Raw genomic sequence first — 17,168 nt, forward strand, 5'->3', positions numbered from 1 at the left:
TTAGAATAAATGTGTTTAATTTGAGGCATGGCACTGGAATTTTCAGGCGTTGGGTTTCAGTGTTTGCTGACGGAAATGTTCTTGAGTTAAGCTCATATTTGGGACCCCAGAACCACTCAAGACCTGCTGAAGTGAGGTAGACTGCTCTCAGTCCCGCACCCCGCTCCCCAGTTGGGAAAAAGAATCAAGATTCCTTGGCTGGAGAATTCCCAGTTTCATGCCTCTGGATTTTCTTCCTTTCAAGGCGTCGCATCTCCCAAAGCATCCACAACGGCCCTGGCCTGGCACGTGGCCCTTCTCTAATTGGACATCTACTCCCTACGACAGGGGTAAATGCGACGGCTGTGCAATCCGCTCTGTTCAGCTCCTCAGCAGAAGCAGCGTCCATCTTCCCCTCTCCTTTTCCAGGCGCCTCCTACACTCGGCTCCATTCTGCAGGGGGGTCTCTCGGTCCTTTCGGTTTTCCGATGCGGAAGTTAAACCCTGGTTGTGGGTGGGGAGGAGAGAGACAGAGAGTCGTGTTTAATCATCGCTCGGATGCACTCCCGCGCTTTCTTGTTAAGAGAAAGTGCAAATAATGTTACTTCTCATGTTCGTTCGGGACTATATTCTAATGCGGAAGCCAATAAAGGCTTGCTTCTATTGCCTTTAATGCGGAAGCATGCAATTTTCTCCACTGCTGCAGCTCAACTGACCATACTAATATCTTTTTCTGAGACAGAGTATAGAGTTGCCCAATTGCTAAAGAATGCATTTCTTTACTGAAGCTACTTGAATAGAAGAAAATCTTTGGATGATAGCGATCCTATGTAAGCTACAGGCATGATGAAGAGGAATTATTGATCATCTGCGAAATAGGATTTTATCAGAACATTTGTCCTGATTTGGAATATGTACTTTGGGCTATGCAATTGGACTCTCTGGACCTATCTGGGTTTGGATGTGTATATGGATTATGACTTACTTTTAGAACATTAGCTGATTGTCCAGTACATGGTCTAGTACATTTCTAGACACATTTGTGTTCTGTTATGATTATGCACTCTGGATATTTAGAAGTTGTACTTTAAATACACATACAAACGTTATTTGTGATCTTGTTAACCACAGTATAATAATTTTGGGGTTTTCCCTTCAGTTGAGTTCTTGTTCCTCACTATACTTTTTTCACTTTCCCACTTGTGATATAAATGATCCCCATGCCCCGCCCCCATGTCTCTTTTTGGTCTGTCTTTTTGCCTTCATTCAAAGCCAAAGGTGTGTAAGAAGGTAATTGAGCTTTGGCAGAGGGAAGGGAAACATCCACTATATCTGCACACTAGGGCTATAAACTAGAGAGAATTTGTAGCTGACTGGGGGTGGGATTATCTTGTAAATGCGATTCACAGTTAAGTGAATGAACAAAACCCTTGCCATAGGAGAGATTTTGTGTGGCTGATGGAAGCATAACATACCCTGTTTCCCCGAAAATAAGACATCCCCTGAAAATAAGACGTAGTAGAGGTTTTGCTGAAGTGCTAAATATAAAGCATCCCCAAAAAGTAAGACGTAGCAAAGTTTTTGTTTGGAAGAATGCCCTTCTAACAGAACACCAGAGCATGCAGCTATGGAGTAGAAAAATAAGACATCTCCTGAAAATAAGACATAGCACGTCTTTGGGAGCAAAAATTAATATAAGACATGTCTTACTTTCGGGGAAACATGGTACTACTTAGTAAGCAAAAAAAATAGCTTCCTAGTAGGATGTCAGTTTTGTTTAATTAAATGCATCATGCCCAGACAGCCTAGGCTAGCTTGATAACGTCAGATTTTTGAAGTTCAGCCAAGCTGGCCCTGCTTGGGAAACCAGTAGAGAAGTCTAAGGTTGTACAGAGGCAAGCAGTGGCGTAGCGCCCATGGGATAGTGGAAGTGCTACGCCGCTGCCCCTGGAGGCAAGCAATTTCAAACCACCTCTGAATATCTCCTGTGCTATAGGGTTATCATAAGTTGTCTGTGACTTGACATCAGCAAAGGCGTAGAATTGAAATAACTTCTCAAATTCATAAGCTTATTACAAAACAGCAGTCTCGTGGATTAATCATGGAAAAGCTGTGGCGAAGAGCATAGATTACAGCCCTCTACCGCCTGCGTGCATATGCACACAGTGAATATTAAATCCCCACTGCCCTCTATGCTCCAGCTTTCAGTTGCCCTCTTCCGCTTTCACAAATGTCGGATATTCAGATATTCCCACCACTCCCTTTACTCACCCAATGCATTGGTAGGAGACCCCACCATGTTTGGGACCCCTCGAGGAACAGGATCGCCTAAATCTTCATATGCCTGTGGAGGGATATTTCGGGGTGATGTTGGAGCTGCTGTAAAACAAGAGGGCAGTTAATGTCTGTTGCCTCCAAGGCTGTGACAATTTCTTGTCTCCCCCACCACCATCAGTATTAGCAATACAGACCAGCATGCATGCTCTTAGGCAGGGGTCTGCAACCCGAGGCTCCGGAGCTGCATGCAGCTCTTTCAGCCTTATACTGTGGTTCCGCTTGGCCTGGAGGTCAGAGGGTAGCGTGGGCATGTCCCTCCAGCCCTCCAGACCAGCGCTGGAAGAAGGAAGAAGAGTTTGGATTTATATTCCCCCTTTCTCTCATGTAGGAGACTCAAAGGGGCTTACAATCTCCTTTCCCTTCCCCCCTCACAACAAACACCCTGTGAGGTGGGTGGGGCTGAGAAAGCTCCGAAGAGCTGTGACTAGCCCAAGGTCACCCAGCTGGCATGTGTGGGAGTGCACAGGCTAATCTGAATTCCCCAGATAAGCCTCTACAACTCAAGCGGCAGAGCAGGGAATCAAACCCGGTTCCTCCAGATCAGAGTGCACCTGCTCTTAGCCACTACGCCACTGCTGAGTGGAGGGGCTGAACTGGAGGCGGCTCGCTCAGTAGATCTTTGGGGCCGTGGAAAATGGGTCCAAATGGCTCTTTGGGTGGTAAAGGTTGCCGACCCCTGTCTTAGGAGGACCACTGGAAGGAAAGGATGCAAGCTTCTCTTTCCCAGTAAAGCTTTTAATGTGGGAGAAATTTGGCCAGGACTGAAATTGTCCCCTCCAAGGGCAGGATACAGCTAGACCCTGGTTATAGGAAGTCTAGTTCACAATTGTGCCGTGTGTGCTTTTGTAAGGAGGAAATTGAGCTGAGGTCAGTAGTCCCCAGCATTTTGTAGCCTGCGCAAAATGTAAAAAAAGCTGTGCAGAACTGAGCTGCCCAGGAGAGCTCCCCTTGCTGTGCTGTCCCTTATCTGTACAGCACTAGTACAGCCATGTACGGCGCAGCCACGTACCCTACAGGGAATGTTGGTTCAGGTAGAATAATAGGAGTTGGAAGTGACCACAAGGGCCATTGAGTCCAACCCCTGGGCACAGAGGTATAGCAGGGCAAAATGGGGACCCCCATGCCCCATGGTAGCTACGCCCACCCCATACCCACTTACCTGAGCTAGCGCCGTGCAGCCCAGGCCGAGGGGCAGGGCAAGGCCTGGCTGGTTGGCTGGCTAGCTGCTCCACGCAGCCCAGGCTGCAGCCTCCAAGGCCTGATTGCCCGGGGGGGGGGGGGGGGGGCCTAGCCGGCTGCTCCGCCTCCTCATTAGGCAGCCAGCCCACAGTGGTGCAGGCCAGGCCAGGCTTGCCCGGCAGGCCTCAGAGGATGGAGCCTGGGCTGCGCAGAGCAGCCAGAAGTGTGGTGGGCAATTTCCCACCCCACCCCCCATGACTCACTGAGGGGCACCCAGGGTGTTTGTCCCCTGATGTCCCCATTTTAGCTGTGCAACTGCCCAGCCATGTAAAGGTAAAGTTTCCCCTTCGGTCGTGTTCAACCCTGGGGTACCACTGCAAGCAGTGATTTCATAGGCAAGCCGTTTTTGTGGGGTAGTTTGCTATTGCTTTCCCCGGCTATTCTTTACCCCCTAGCTACTACTCATTTACCGACCAAGGAATGGATGGATGGCTGAGTTGACCATGAGCCAGCTGCCAGGATATCTGACCCACAGGGGGCTCGAACTCCTGACCGTGTGAGTGGCAGTGCAAGAACTTAACCACTACGCCACGCGGCTCCTCACTCAGCCATGTAGGAACACACAATCAAAACACTTCCAACAGATGGCCATCCAGCCTCTGTTTAAAAACCTCGAAAGGAGGAGGTTTCCTAACATTTTGGTGGGACATCTTTCCTCATAGGCTGGATCCATTACTCCGTGTCCCAGTCTCTGGAGCAGCAGGAAAGAAGCTGGCTCCATTTTCAACCGGAAGTCCCTTCAAATATTTAAAACATGGCTATCATGTCACCCCTTAACCTTCTCTTCTCCACACTAAACATACCCAGCTCACTAAGTCTCTCCTGATACAGAATGGATTCAGCAGGGAGCAGCAGTGGCGTAGGAGGTTAAGAGCTCGTGTATCTAATCTGGAGGAACTGGGTTTGATTCCCAGCTCTGCCGCCTGAGCTGTGGAGGCTTCTCTGGGGAATTCAGATTAGCCTGTACACTCCCACACATGCCAGCTGGGTGACCTTGGGCTAGTCACAGCTTCTTGGAGCTCTCTCAGCCCCACCCACCTCACAGGGTGTTTGTAGTGAGGGGGGAAGGGCAAGGAGATTGTCAGCCCCTTTGAGTCTCCTGCAGGAGAGAAAGGGGGGATATAAATCCAAAACTCTTCTTCTTCTTCATTTTGGTCACCTTCCTCTGAACCTGCTTCAGCTTGTCAATATCGTTTTTGAATAGTGGACACAGCATTTCAGCTGAAGTCTGACCAATGCAGAATCGAGTGGTACTATTACTTCCCTTGATCTAGACCAGGGGTCTGCAACCTGTGGCTCTCCAGATGTTCATGGACTACAAACCCCCTGGGCTGATGGGGTTTGTAGTCCATGAACATCTGGAGAGCCACAGGTTGTAGACCCCCGATCTGGACACTATACTCCGATTGATGCAGCACCGAATTGCACTGACTTTCTTGGCTGCCACATCCTGAGAGAATGTGCCTCAAGAGACATTGCATTCTGCTTGGATTGAGCAACTGTCCGTCTATTTTGCCTGTTTTGCACAATTCATGTGGGTTTTGCTTGAAAGGGCGAAGAGGTAGATAAAGGCGCGAATGGATCCATTTGGATCCCGGTCACTAGTGGGCACTCTGATTTCTGTGAGCATTTTGGCAGGCATTTCTTTACACACTTTCAAGTCTCTCTTGCCATAAACCAAGTACTCTCTTTAAAAAATGAATACAAACTTCTGTGGGAGGCCAATCTGAAACAGGAAAGCCCCAAGTTATATTCTGAGCTCCCCAGAAGGATGCCGGATGACAAAAAGGGATATAAATGGGTATTCTGAATATAGTGTGGTTCAGTGCTAATTTTCCTGAATGTCAGCAAGTCCTCAGACTCTTTCCAGCCACCTGCAAACCCCTTAAGCATGCCCTCTGCAAAATGAAATCATGTTTGGCTAGTTTGCCTTGCGGTGAGATGTGGCTGTCTCTGGGGTGGAGCAGCCATAGATAGCTTGGCAGCCAACTTTTAATGCCAGTCCCTTTCAGTGGTGGCGAACCTTTGGCACTCCAGATGTTATGGACTACAATTCCCATCAGCCCCTACCAGCATGGCCAATTGGCCATGCTGGCAGGGGCTGATGGGAATTGTAGTCCATAACATCTGGAGTGCCAAAGGTTCACCACCACGGCGTTAGGCTTAGTTTGATCAGTGGCCAACTATCAGGTCCATCCATGGAAAGCCTCAACTGCACATTTCTGCATATTAAGCCTCTTCTACTTAAGGGGCAAGACTTTTTTTTTCCCTGGCCACAATGACAACTTGGGGACAGGATGCTTAACGGCAAGCAAATTCTGCTTCTTTTTCAGAACACAGGGCGGTTATGGGATGCCTCTTCAGACGCAGGCCTCATTCTATGCCCCCTCCCCCCCAAGAAGAGTACAGGTATTAGTCCATTCCCCCTTTCCACCTCACCTTTCCATTTCACAGGAGGTGGTGATGGCCACTAACCTGGATGACTTTAAAAGGGGCTTGGACAGATTTATGGAGGAGAAGTCGATTTATGGCTACCAATCTTGATCCTCTTTGATCTGAGATTGCAAATGCCTTAACAGTCCAGGTGCTTGGGAGCAACAGCCGCAGAAGGCCATTGCTTTCACATCCTGCATGTGAGTTCCCAAAGGCACCTGGTGGGCCACTGCGAGTAGCAGAGTGCTGGACTAGATGGACTCTGGTCTGATCCAGCTGGCTTGTTCTTATGTTCTTACCTTTCTTCCCAGGTGATGAAGTAAAAACCTGAAGCAAAAGAGAAGAAAGATCCTTGAAAGAAAATAAAACATTGCCTTTCTGTACTTTCTAAAACGTGTTTTCTGGCAGAAGATGCTCAGAGAAGCCGTCACTGAGGGGCGCCTGATTCTTGAAAACCCAAATTCAGTTTGCAGTTCTGCGGCTAAACAGCTTTGATGGCGGGCATTTATAGGCTTGGATCATCTTTGTTATTGAGATGGGCCAAAGAGATTGAGATTGCTGACAGGAAAGAACAGCAGTGGTAGAAAGAGAAGGGGGAGTGTTAATTCGGGGGGCAAAAGTGTTTGGGGTGGTCTGTCCAGGTCTGTGCAGATAATATGCCCAAAACTGGAGGACCCTGACCCTAAGCATGGTCAGCCCTGGTTAGTTCCTGGATGATAGACCACCAAGGAAGTCCAAGGTTGTTATGCAAGTGATGGCAAACCTCTTCTCTTTGCCTCTTGCCTTGAAAAACCCCTCCGTGGTTGCTAAAAGTGCATGGCATTTTTCAACACCACACAGATAACTTCTTGACTTGGGCTTCAAATTGATGTAGTTCTTATTCTTCTGGAAATGATTTGCAAGGATTAAAAAAACACACACACAAAAAGGTGCACTCCACTGTTTTCCCTCAATGGGTGTGAAGGAAGACTCTAAATCAGCGGTCCTCAACCTGTGGGTCGTGACTCTTTTGGGGGTCGAACAACCTTTTCACAGAGGTTGCCTAAGACCATCAGAAAACACGTACAGTGGAACCTCGGTTTTCATTGCCTTCGGTTTTCATTGGTTTTGGTTTTCATTGATTTTTTCAGTGAAAAATTCGTCTCGGTTTTCATTGATTTGCAGTAAGGTGCAGGGGTTTGTGGAGAAAAATAACCCGGACAAAGCCGTTGCAGGCCGTGTCTGCAACTTGTTTAATGACAATGTCTTGCCCCATTTCAGACAAATTTTAAAGAGGCGTCAGAAACAGACCTCTTTGGACAGCTTTCTGGTGCGACACTGGTCCGCTGGCTCTGAAGCTGGCCCTAGTGTTATTGTTTGTTACTGTTTTCAGCATTAAACACCATGTTTATTCACCAAAAAATGTGTTTTTAGTATGCTTTTTGGAGTGCCTAGAACGGATTAATTGGATTGACATTGATTCCTATGGAAAAGTTTGCCTCAGTTTTCATCGGTTTCGGTTTTCATCGATTCTTTTCAGACGGACTGCCAACGAAAACCGAGTTTCCACTGTGTTTCCAATGGTCTTAGGAACTGAGACACAAATAATTTTATGGTTGGGGGTCACCACAACACGAGGAACTGTATTAAAGGGTTGCGGCATTTGGAAGGTTGAGAACCACTGCTCTAAATGAATCAACAAACCAATCTAGGCATCTTCCTCTCACCAAGAAGCTTTAGGAGCCAAGTCACTGGAGGACTGGAAATTTACAGCAATTGGGTTACAAACAGAAAGGCATTCAGATGGAGAGGCAGTCCTGCAGATAAGCAGATTTGTTACAGGTCAGAGTCCCTTTCCTACCCTGTTTCCCTGAAAATAAGCCCTACCCCGCAAAAATAAGCCCTAGCCTGATTTTTCGGGATTTTTGGAGGATGCTTGAAATATAAGCCCTACTCCAAAAATAAGCCCTAGATTCCCCGGCGCAGCTGATCTGGTCATGTTGGGGGCGGGGGAGCGCAAAATCATGGAAAAAAATAAGGCATCCCTGAAAATAAGCCCTAACGCATCTTTTGGAACAAAAATATGTGACCCTGTCTCATTTTTGGGGAAACACGGTATCAAGTGGGGTGGAGGTTCGATAAAGTGGAAAGGGCCTGTTCCAGAAACAGAGGCACAATATCTCAAATGAAATGAAATGAAAGTTTCCTTTCATGGAGTTTTCAAGGCCAGAGATAAGCAGAGGTGGTTTACCATAGTCTGCCTCTTAGCAACCCTGGACTCCCTTGGTGGTCTCCAGTCCAAATATTAACCAGAGCCATCCCTGCTTCGCTTCCAGGCTTGACGCGAGGCCTAAGCTGCTTACAACTGTGAAATTCAGGATTAGCCTTTGAGGTTTAACCCTTTAATATATGCGGCTCTCAAGCAGTGGTGGGATCCAAAAATTTTAGTAACAGGTTCCCATGGTGGTGGGCAGTGGCGTAGCGCCAATGGGGCTGGGCAGGGCACGGCGGGGGCATGGCCGGGCATTCTGGGGGCATGGCATTCCTGGGCAGGGATGTGGCAAGGACGCAGCCGCTGCACCGGTCCTTGGGCGGGAAACGAATGCATGCAGGCGGAGGCAGCCACGCACACCGGTGCACCTCCTGCTAGACTGCTTCAAGTTCTGCGCACTACTGCTGAGGAGCGGAGGAGGGGCGTAACTAAGGCAAAAATCACGTGGCAAAAATCACCAATTAGTAACTCCCTCTTGGCACACACAAATAATTAGTAACCTACTCTCGAGAACCTGTGAGAACCTGCTGGATCCCACCTCTGCTCTCAAGCCATTAGACCAGGGGTTTCCAGGTTTTTTTGAGCCTGTGGGCACCCTTGCAATTCTGACATAGCGTGATGAGATCGGCCACAAAATGGCTGCTGCAGGAAATGCTGCCAACCACAACATGGCTGCCACAACTGACTTCCAGTCGCACGGTGAAGATCCTGCCAAAGCAACGCTTTTAAAAATCTGCAGAGGCTATCAAATCTCCAATAGCCAATCAGAAGTCATAATGAAGGAATTTCTTGTGGTCTACTGAACCAATTACATATAAAACAAACATTAAACAATACAAATAAGATTAAAACATACAGAACAATGTCAAAATTTGTACTTTGTAATCAGCATCATTGATCAAAACTGGATTCTGCGCAGCATATTTATAACAAGTTTCAATTGCTATAAATGAACTCAAGGGGAAACTAGGTCAAATTCTTGAGATAATTTGCTAGACAGAGGAAATTATCAAACCAAAGCCAAGGGAAACTGGAGAACAAGAGATGGGATGAGTCCGTAACTCTGCCATAGAACTTTCAAAGGGCAAATGGCCCACCTGAGCTTCTCAACATTCTGAAAACATTTGGTAGGCACCAGGAAAGGAGGCAGGGGGTGCCACAGTGCCTATAGGTAGGTACCACATTTAGGACCCCTGCATTAGACTACCATGGCTCAGTTCTGCAGTTCTGTTTCTTATTTCTGGCAGAGGCTGTTCACTGCCACACTGCAATGTAGGAACCTGGGATAACACAGACTACTTACTGGGGGCATCAAATTCCGCAAGAAGGTTTTGCCAAGTCCGCTGGAATGAGATGGGGAAGTGGTGGCTCTGGAGGCGGGCTCAGCTGTGGAGAGAAAAGAGGGTAACTGGAGCTTTGAGTCTGTGACAGAGGGTGCCCTAAAATGAGAATCTATACTTGATGCATGTTTGGATTTTTTTGTAACAATGCTAGGGATTTGCATATTTTTCTACAAGACTTGCATACCGTGTTTCCCCGAATATAAGACAGTGTCTTATATTAATTTTTGCTCCCAAAGATGTGCTATGTCTTATTTTCAGGGGATGTCTTATTTTTCTGTGTTCTGTTCGTCGGGCGTGCTTCCAAACAAAAACTTTGCTACGTCTTACTTTCGGGGGATGCCTTATATTTCGCACTTCAGCAAAACCTCGACTACGTCTTATTTTCAGGGGATGTCTTATATTTGGGGAAACAGGGTATCAGAGAAAAGCCCTAAGAATAGCCAGAAAAATTCTGCAATATGTCCCCCTTTGTCCCCATGAGGAGTGGAATCTTTTTACGTTCTGTCATTTGATGGGATACTATTCTGTGTGGGTGAAAAGTGCCATCAAATCACATTTGACTTATGGTAACCCCAGCAAGGAGCTCTCAAGGCAGGTGAGAAGGAGAGGTGGTCTGACATTGCTTTCCTGGGTGGTCTCCTTTTCAAGTAACAACCCTGCTTAGCTTCCAAGACGTGATGAGTCGGGGGTATACTACGCCACCTTCTCTCCCTGGGATGCTATTACCCTAATAATGTAAGAACATGGGTAAAAGTTGTGTGCATCCTCATTTCAAATGTCATCAACAACCGCTGCCTGTTTCCTCAGAAGTTAAGGTTCATCCCGCACATGCAGAATAATGCACTTTCAAACTGCTTTCAGAATGGCAAAATCCACTTGCAAACAGTTGTGAAAGTGGTTTGAAAACGCATTATTTTGCATGTGCGGAAGGGGCCTAAGTGTTGCAGAGGTCAACGGGATTTGTTTCAAAGCAAGTGTTTGTGTCATTTTGCCGCTTAGGCAAGCCACAGTTCTCCCAGTATCAGTCTGTCCTGTCCACATCTGTGTCATGGGAAATAATACTGGCCTACCTTGCAAGGTTGTTGGAGGATGACTGGGATAATGCTCAGGAGAGGAAATCTCACACAGATGCAAAATGCAGCCATTCCTGTATATTACCTGGAGTGGATGTGTTGACAGAGGTGTAGTCACAGGCTGCACTGGGAGGCGGCTTCCTTATGGGGCTTCCGGGCAGTGAATGGCTGGCTTGCAATCCCACAAAAGCGTTTGGGTCGATCATTGAGTCAGGGACGTTGCTAGCCCGAGGCTTCACTGAAGCATACAGGGGCGCGTTTCCATCTTGCCGGGCTTCGCCAGCAGATGTTACTCCTGCAGCAGGAGAAGTGACTCCTCCGCTTCGGCGAAGCTTGTTCACGACCGCGTAAGTATCCCCCATCTTTGGTGGTTGTTCCGGAAGAGCTGACGGGGTGGGGTCGGTGGGCACTGAGATACTCCTGGAATAGAGAATACAGAATCCTGCTGTGTCTTCATAAAGGTTTTGGGGCCAAGAATTGCCACACTTTGTTTGCCAAGGAACGGAAGTATTCTTAATTTAGTTTTTTCATGGAATGTACACTTTTATTACATTTTTATCCTGTCCTTTCTCCAAGGCGCTCAGGATCGTTTACATCAATCTCCCTTTCCCCATTTTATCCTTATAAAAACTTTGTGGGAGCAGCTTAGGCTAAGATTAGCTTGTGGAAGAGCAAATTTGTTCGAAACAAGGGACTAGATCCAGACTTAGGAGCAGCAGTCGCGTAGGAGGTTAAGAGCTCGTGTATCTAATCTGGAGGAACCAGGTTTGATTCTCCGCTCTGCCGCCTGAGCTGTGGAGGCTTATCTGGGGAATTCAGATTAGCCTGTGCACTCCCACACACGCCAGCTGGGTGACCTTGGGCTAGTCACAGCTTCTCGGAGCTCTCTCAGCCCCACCTACCTCACAGGGTGTTTGTTGTGAGGGGGGAAGGGCAAGGAGATTGTAAGCCCCTTTGAGTTTCCTACAGGAGAGAAAGGGGGGATATAAATCCAAACTCTTCTTAGGTTGCCAGGGCGTTCCTGACAACCAGTGGGGGGGGGGGGAGGGGGCCTCGCCAGGAGTGAGGACTAGGCCTAGTCGCCAGCAATATGCTGGCATCGTTATGTTGCGGCATTGCAGCGACTGCTATTTGGCCCAAATCTCTCTAGCAAAAATAGTTTCCACCAAATTCCAAAGCATCGTTACATGCCAGAAGTGACATCACTACAACTGTGGCCTTTGATCTGCCTCCCCTGCTGGCTACTCTCCCTGCTGGCCAAGTGATTGGGGTGGGGTATGGGGGCAGGACACTGGCAAACCTACACCCCCCCTTCCCTTCCTGCTGCAGAGCCCCCTTGTGTCAATACTCAGGACCCCCCGTCTGCCAGGAGCGGCATTTCTTGGAGATCAATGGGAGGGAGGAGGTTGGAAATTTCTATTCTGCCATTGGAAAATTACGTCTGGAACCAAAGCTGGTTCTTGTGCCAAGAAACTCAATCAGTGACATGACGAGGAGTCATGATGCTCCATAGTTCAGTGCTGGCCACTGGCAGGAGGATTAGGGGGACAGTCATGAAAGCACCAAGGAACCTGAAAGAGGTTAAAGGAAGGGCATCTGCTCACTCCTTGAGGGACTGTCAGGAAAAAAATTGCTGGAATGAAAATCGGTTAGTCTTTTAAGGAGCAGCAGTGGCATAGGGGGTTAAGAGCTCGTGTATCTAATCTGGAGGTACCAGGTTTGATTCCCAGCTCTGCCGCCTGAGCTGTGGAGGCTTATCTGGGGAATTCAGATTAGCCTGTACACTCCCACACACGCCAGCTGGGTGCCCTTGGTCTAGTCACAGCTTCTTGGAGCTCTCTCAGCCCCACCCACCTCACAGGGTGTTTGTTGTGAGGGGGGAAGGGAGAGGAGATTGTAAGCCCCTTTGAGTCTCCTACAGGAGAGAAAGGGGGGATATAAATCCAAACAACTCCTCCTCCTCCTCCTCCTCCTCTTCCTCTTCCTCTTCTTCTTCTTCTTCCTCTTCTTCTTCTTCTTCTTCTTCTTCTTCTTCTTCTTCTTCTTCTTCTTCTTCTTCTTCTTCTTCTTCTTCTTCTTCTTCTTCTATTCTGCTAGACTCTGGTTTTTTGTTTTGCCAGAAAGAAAACTCTGGTTGACCTGTTGGCTAACTGGGGACATGCAAATAGGCAGCTGCTGCCGCAGTGCTCTCGTTTTCAGTGTGACCTGGAAATGATGTCATCATGTTGGCCTGGTACTACCCATGTGGGGGACCCAGCAGCCCTACCTCAACCCAAAAGTAATGACCAAAAAATTATACTCTGGACCCTGGCCAGAGTGAGCATGGGAAGGGTCTGGCATTCCTTTTTCTCGGCCTGAGGGAGGCGAGACTGAGAAAATGACAGGCCTAAGGTCACCCGGCAAGTTTCCTGGGGGGATTCAAAACTGGTTTCTTATTGATTTACTTCATTTATAGTCCTGTCTTTCTTGCTGAGCCAAATCAAACTCTAACCACTAGGCCTGTGGTGGCGAACCTTTGGTTATGGACTACAATTCCCATCAGCCCTTCCAGCATGGCCAATTGGCTATGCTGGAAGGGGCTGATGGGAATTGTGGTCCATAACATCTGGAGTGCCAAAGGTTCGCCATCACTGCGACTAGCAATAGGAGCTCTCTTAAAGGACGAGATGTAGTGGGCACACAGCCAATACATGCTCTGCCAATTTGTCATGTCTGTCTGGTATGTATTGTAGGATAACATGCCGCTGAGTTTGCAGGTAGATTCCAGCTTCCAGGTGAGGCATGGAGGTCAGAATTACAAGTGATCTCCAGCTTACAGAGGGCAATTCCCCAACAGCAAATTGTAACTTTGAATGACATACTCCACTGAAGCCCGTCCTCTCCCCAAACCCCGCCCTCCCCCAGGCTCCACCCCCAAATCTCCAGTAATTTTGTAGGATATATAAACGTGGAGAGCTGACTCTAGCAAGACACCCGCCTAATCATATATTTAGCAGAGTAGAATAGAAGAGATTCTCAGCTGCTTTGTATAGATGGGTTTACTAACTATAAGGGAGGGTTACATGGTGATAACATAAGAACCCCTTTCTTTCCTGTTACTTGTCGGTGTTACTATGCATTTGGTTACATCCTACTGCCGTGGTGGTGAACCTTTGGCACCCCAGATGTTATGGACTACAATTCCCATCAGCCCCTGCCAGCATGGTCAATTGGCCCCCCCCCCCCCCCCCCCCCCCCCCCCCTCTCCCCCCCCCCCCCCCTCCCCCCCCCCCCCCCCCCCCCCCCCCCCCCCCCCCCCCCCCCCCCGCCCCCCCCCCCCCCCCCCCGCCCCCCCCCCCCGGCCGCCCCGCCCCCCCCCCCCCACCCCCGCCCCACCCCCCCCCCCCCCCCGCCACCCCCCCCCCCACCCCCCCCCCCCCCCACCCCCCCCCCCCCCCACCCCCCCCCCCCCCCACCCCCCCCCCCCCCCACCCCCCCCCCCCCCCACCCCCCCCCCCCCCCACCCCCCCCCCCCCCCACCCCCCCCCCCCCCCACCCCCCCCCCCCCCCACCCCCCCCCCCCCCCACCCCCCCCCCCCCCCACCCCCCCCCCCCCCCACCCCCCCCCCCCCCCACCCCCCCCCCCCCCCACCCCCCCCCCCCCCCACCCCCCCCCCCCCCCACCCCCCCCCCCCCCCACCCCCCCCCCCCCCCACCCCCCCCCCCCCCCACCCCCCCCCCCCCCCACCCCCCCCCCCCCCCACCCCCCCCCCCCCCCACCCCCCCCCCCCCCCACCCCCCCCCCCCCCCACCCCCCCCCCCCCCCACCCCCCCCCCCCCCCACCCCCCCCCCCCCCCACCCCCCCCCCCCCCCACCCCCCCCCCCCCCCACCCCCCCCCCCCCCCACCCCCCCCCCCCCCCACCCCCCCCCCCCCCCACCCCCCCCCCCCCCCACCCCCCCCCCCCCCCACCCCCCCCCCCCCCCACCCCCCCCCCCCCCCACCCCCCCCCCCCCCCACCCCCCCCCCCCCCCACCCCCCCCCCCCCCCACCCCCCCCCCCCCCCACCCCCCCCCCCCCCCACCCCCCCCCCCCCCCACCCCCCCCCCCCCCCACCCCCCCCCCCCCCCACCCCCCCCCCCCCCCACCCCCCCCCCCCCCCACCCCCCCCCCCCCCCACCCCCCCCCCCCCCCACCCCCCCCCCCCCCCACCCCCCCCCCCCCCCACCCCCCCCCCCCCCCACCCCCCCCCCCCCCCACCCCCCCCCCCCCCCACCCCCCCCCCCCCCCACCCCCCCCCCCCCCCACCCCCCCCCCCCCCCACCCCCCCCCCCCCCCACCCCCCCCCCCCCCCACCCCCCCCCCCCCCCACCCCCCCCCCCCCCCACCCCCCCCCCCCCCCACCCCCCCCCCCCCCCACCCCCCCCCCCCCCCACCCCCCCCCCCCCCCACCCCCCCCCCCCCCCACCCCCCCCCCCCCCCACCCCCCCCCCCCCCCACCCCCCCCCCCCCCCACCCCCCCCCCCCCCCACCCCCCCCCCCCCCCACCCCCCCCCCCCCCCACCCCCCCCCCCCCCCACCCCCCCCCCCCCCCACCCCCCCCCCCCCCCACCCCCCCCCCCCCCCACCCCCCCCCCCCCCCACCCCCCCCCCCCCCCACCCCCCCCCCCCCCCACCCCCCCCCCCCCCCACCCCCCCCCCCCCCCACCCCCCCCCCCCCCCACCCCCCCCCCCCCCCACCCCCCCCCCCCCCCACCCCCCCCCCCCCCCACCCCCCCCCCCCCCCACCCCCCCCCCCCCCCACCCCCCCCCCCCCCCACCCCCCCCCCCCCCCACCCCCCCCCCCCCCCACCCCCCCCCCCCCCCACCCCCCCCCCCCCCCACCCCCCCCCCCCCCCACCCCCCCCCCCCCCCACCCCCCCCCCCCCCCACCCCCCCCCCCCCCCACCCCCCCCCCCCCCCACCCCCCCCCCCCCCCACCCCCCCCCCCCCCCACCCCCCCCCCCCCCCACCCCCCCCCCCCCCCACCCCCCCCCCCCCCCACCCCCCCCCCCCCCCACCCCCCCCCCCCCCCACCCCCCCCCCCCCCCACCCCCCCCCCCCCCCACCCCCCCCCCCCCCCACCCCCCCCCCCCCCCACCCCCCCCCCCCCCCACCCCCCCCCCCCCCCACCCCCCCCCCCCCCCACCCCCCCCCCCCCCCACCCCCCCCCCCCCCCACCCCCCCCCCCCCCCACCCCCCCCCCCCCCCACCCCCCCCCCCCCCCACCCCCCCCCCCCCCCACCCCCCCCCCCCCCCACCCCCCCCCCCCCCCACCCCCCCCCCCCCCCACCCCCCCCCCCCCCCACCCCCCCCCCCCCCCACCCCCCCCCCCCCCCACCCCCCCCCCCCCCCACCCCCCCCCCCCCCCACCCCCCCCCCCCCCCACCCCCCCCCCCCCCCACCCCCCCCCCCCCCCACCCCCCCCCCCCCCCACCCCCCCCCCCCCCCACCCCCCCCCCCCCCCACCCCCCCCCCCCCCCACCCCCCCCCCCCCCCACCCCCCCCCCCCCCCACCCCCCCCCCCCCCCACCCCCCCCCCCCCCCACCCCCCCCCCCCCCCACCCCCCCCCCCCCCCACCCCCCCCCCCCCCCACCCCCCCCCCCCCCCACCCCCCCCCCCCCCCACCCCCCCCCCCCCCCACCCCCCCCCCCCCCCACCCCCCCCCCCCCCCACCCCCCCCCCCCCCCACCCCCCCCCCCCCCCACCCCCCCCCCCCCCCACCCCCCCCCCCCCCCACCCCCCCCCCCCCCCACCCCCCCCCCCCCCCACCCCCCCCCCCCCCCACCCCCCCCCCCCCCCACCCCCCCCCCCCCCCACCCCCCCCCCCCCCCACCCCCCCCCCCCCCCACCCCCCCCCCCCCCCACCCCCCCCCCCCCCCACCCCCCCCCCCCCCCACCCCCCCCCCCCCCCACCCCCCCCCCCCCCCACCCCCCCCCCCCCCCACCCCCCCCCCCCCCCACCCCCCCCCCCCCCCACCCCCCCCCCCCCCCACCCCCCCCCCCCCCCACCCCCCCCCCCCCCCACCCCCCCCCCCCCCCACCCCCCCCCCCCCCCACCCCCCCCCCCCCCCACCCCCCCCCCCCCCCACCCCCCCCCCCCCCCACCCCCCCCCCCCCCCACCCCCCCCCCCCCCCACCCCCCCCCCCCCCCACCCCCCCCCCCCCCCACCCCCCCCCCCCCCCACCCCCCCCCCCCCCCACCCCCCCCCCCCCCCACCCCCCCCCCCCCCCACCCCCCCCCCCCCCCACCCCCCCCCCCCCCCACCCCCCCCCCCCCCCACCCCCCCCCCCCCCCACCCCCCCCCCCCCCCACCCCCCCCCCCCCCCACCCCCCCCCCCCCCCACCCCCCCCCCCCCCCACCCCCCCCCCCCCCCACCCCCCCCCCCCCCCACCCCCCCCCCCCCCCACCCCCCCCCCCCCCCACCCCCCCCCCCCCCCACCCCCCCCCCCCCCCACCCCCCCCCCCCCCCACCCCCCCCCCCCCCCACCC

General features: G+C 56.7%; 1 protein-coding gene across 1 annotated transcript in view; it reads right to left on the minus strand.

Moving 5' to 3' along the window:
- PTPN18 (protein tyrosine phosphatase non-receptor type 18) overlaps positions 1-17,168 on the minus strand; it is an 82,127-nt gene continuing 64,959 nt past the window's right edge. Inside the window, exons 12-17 of the mRNA XM_048487554.1 lie at positions 12,260-12,270; positions 10,741-11,075; positions 9,543-9,625; positions 6,288-6,315; positions 2,251-2,358; positions 1-483 (exon numbers count right to left, since the gene is read on the minus strand). Of these exons, the coding sequence (XP_048343511.1) occupies positions 416-483; positions 2,251-2,358; positions 6,288-6,315; positions 9,543-9,625; positions 10,741-11,075; positions 12,260-12,270 (633 nt within the window). The 3' untranslated portion in view covers positions 1-415. The remainder of the gene's footprint in view (positions 484-2,250; positions 2,359-6,287; positions 6,316-9,542; positions 9,626-10,740; positions 11,076-12,259; positions 12,271-17,168) is intronic.

The sequence above is a fragment of the Sphaerodactylus townsendi genome, linkage group LG03 (genome assembly GCF_021028975.2).
Source record: "Sphaerodactylus townsendi isolate TG3544 linkage group LG03, MPM_Stown_v2.3, whole genome shotgun sequence".
Lineage (NCBI taxonomy): Eukaryota > Metazoa > Chordata > Lepidosauria > Squamata > Sphaerodactylidae > Sphaerodactylus > Sphaerodactylus townsendi.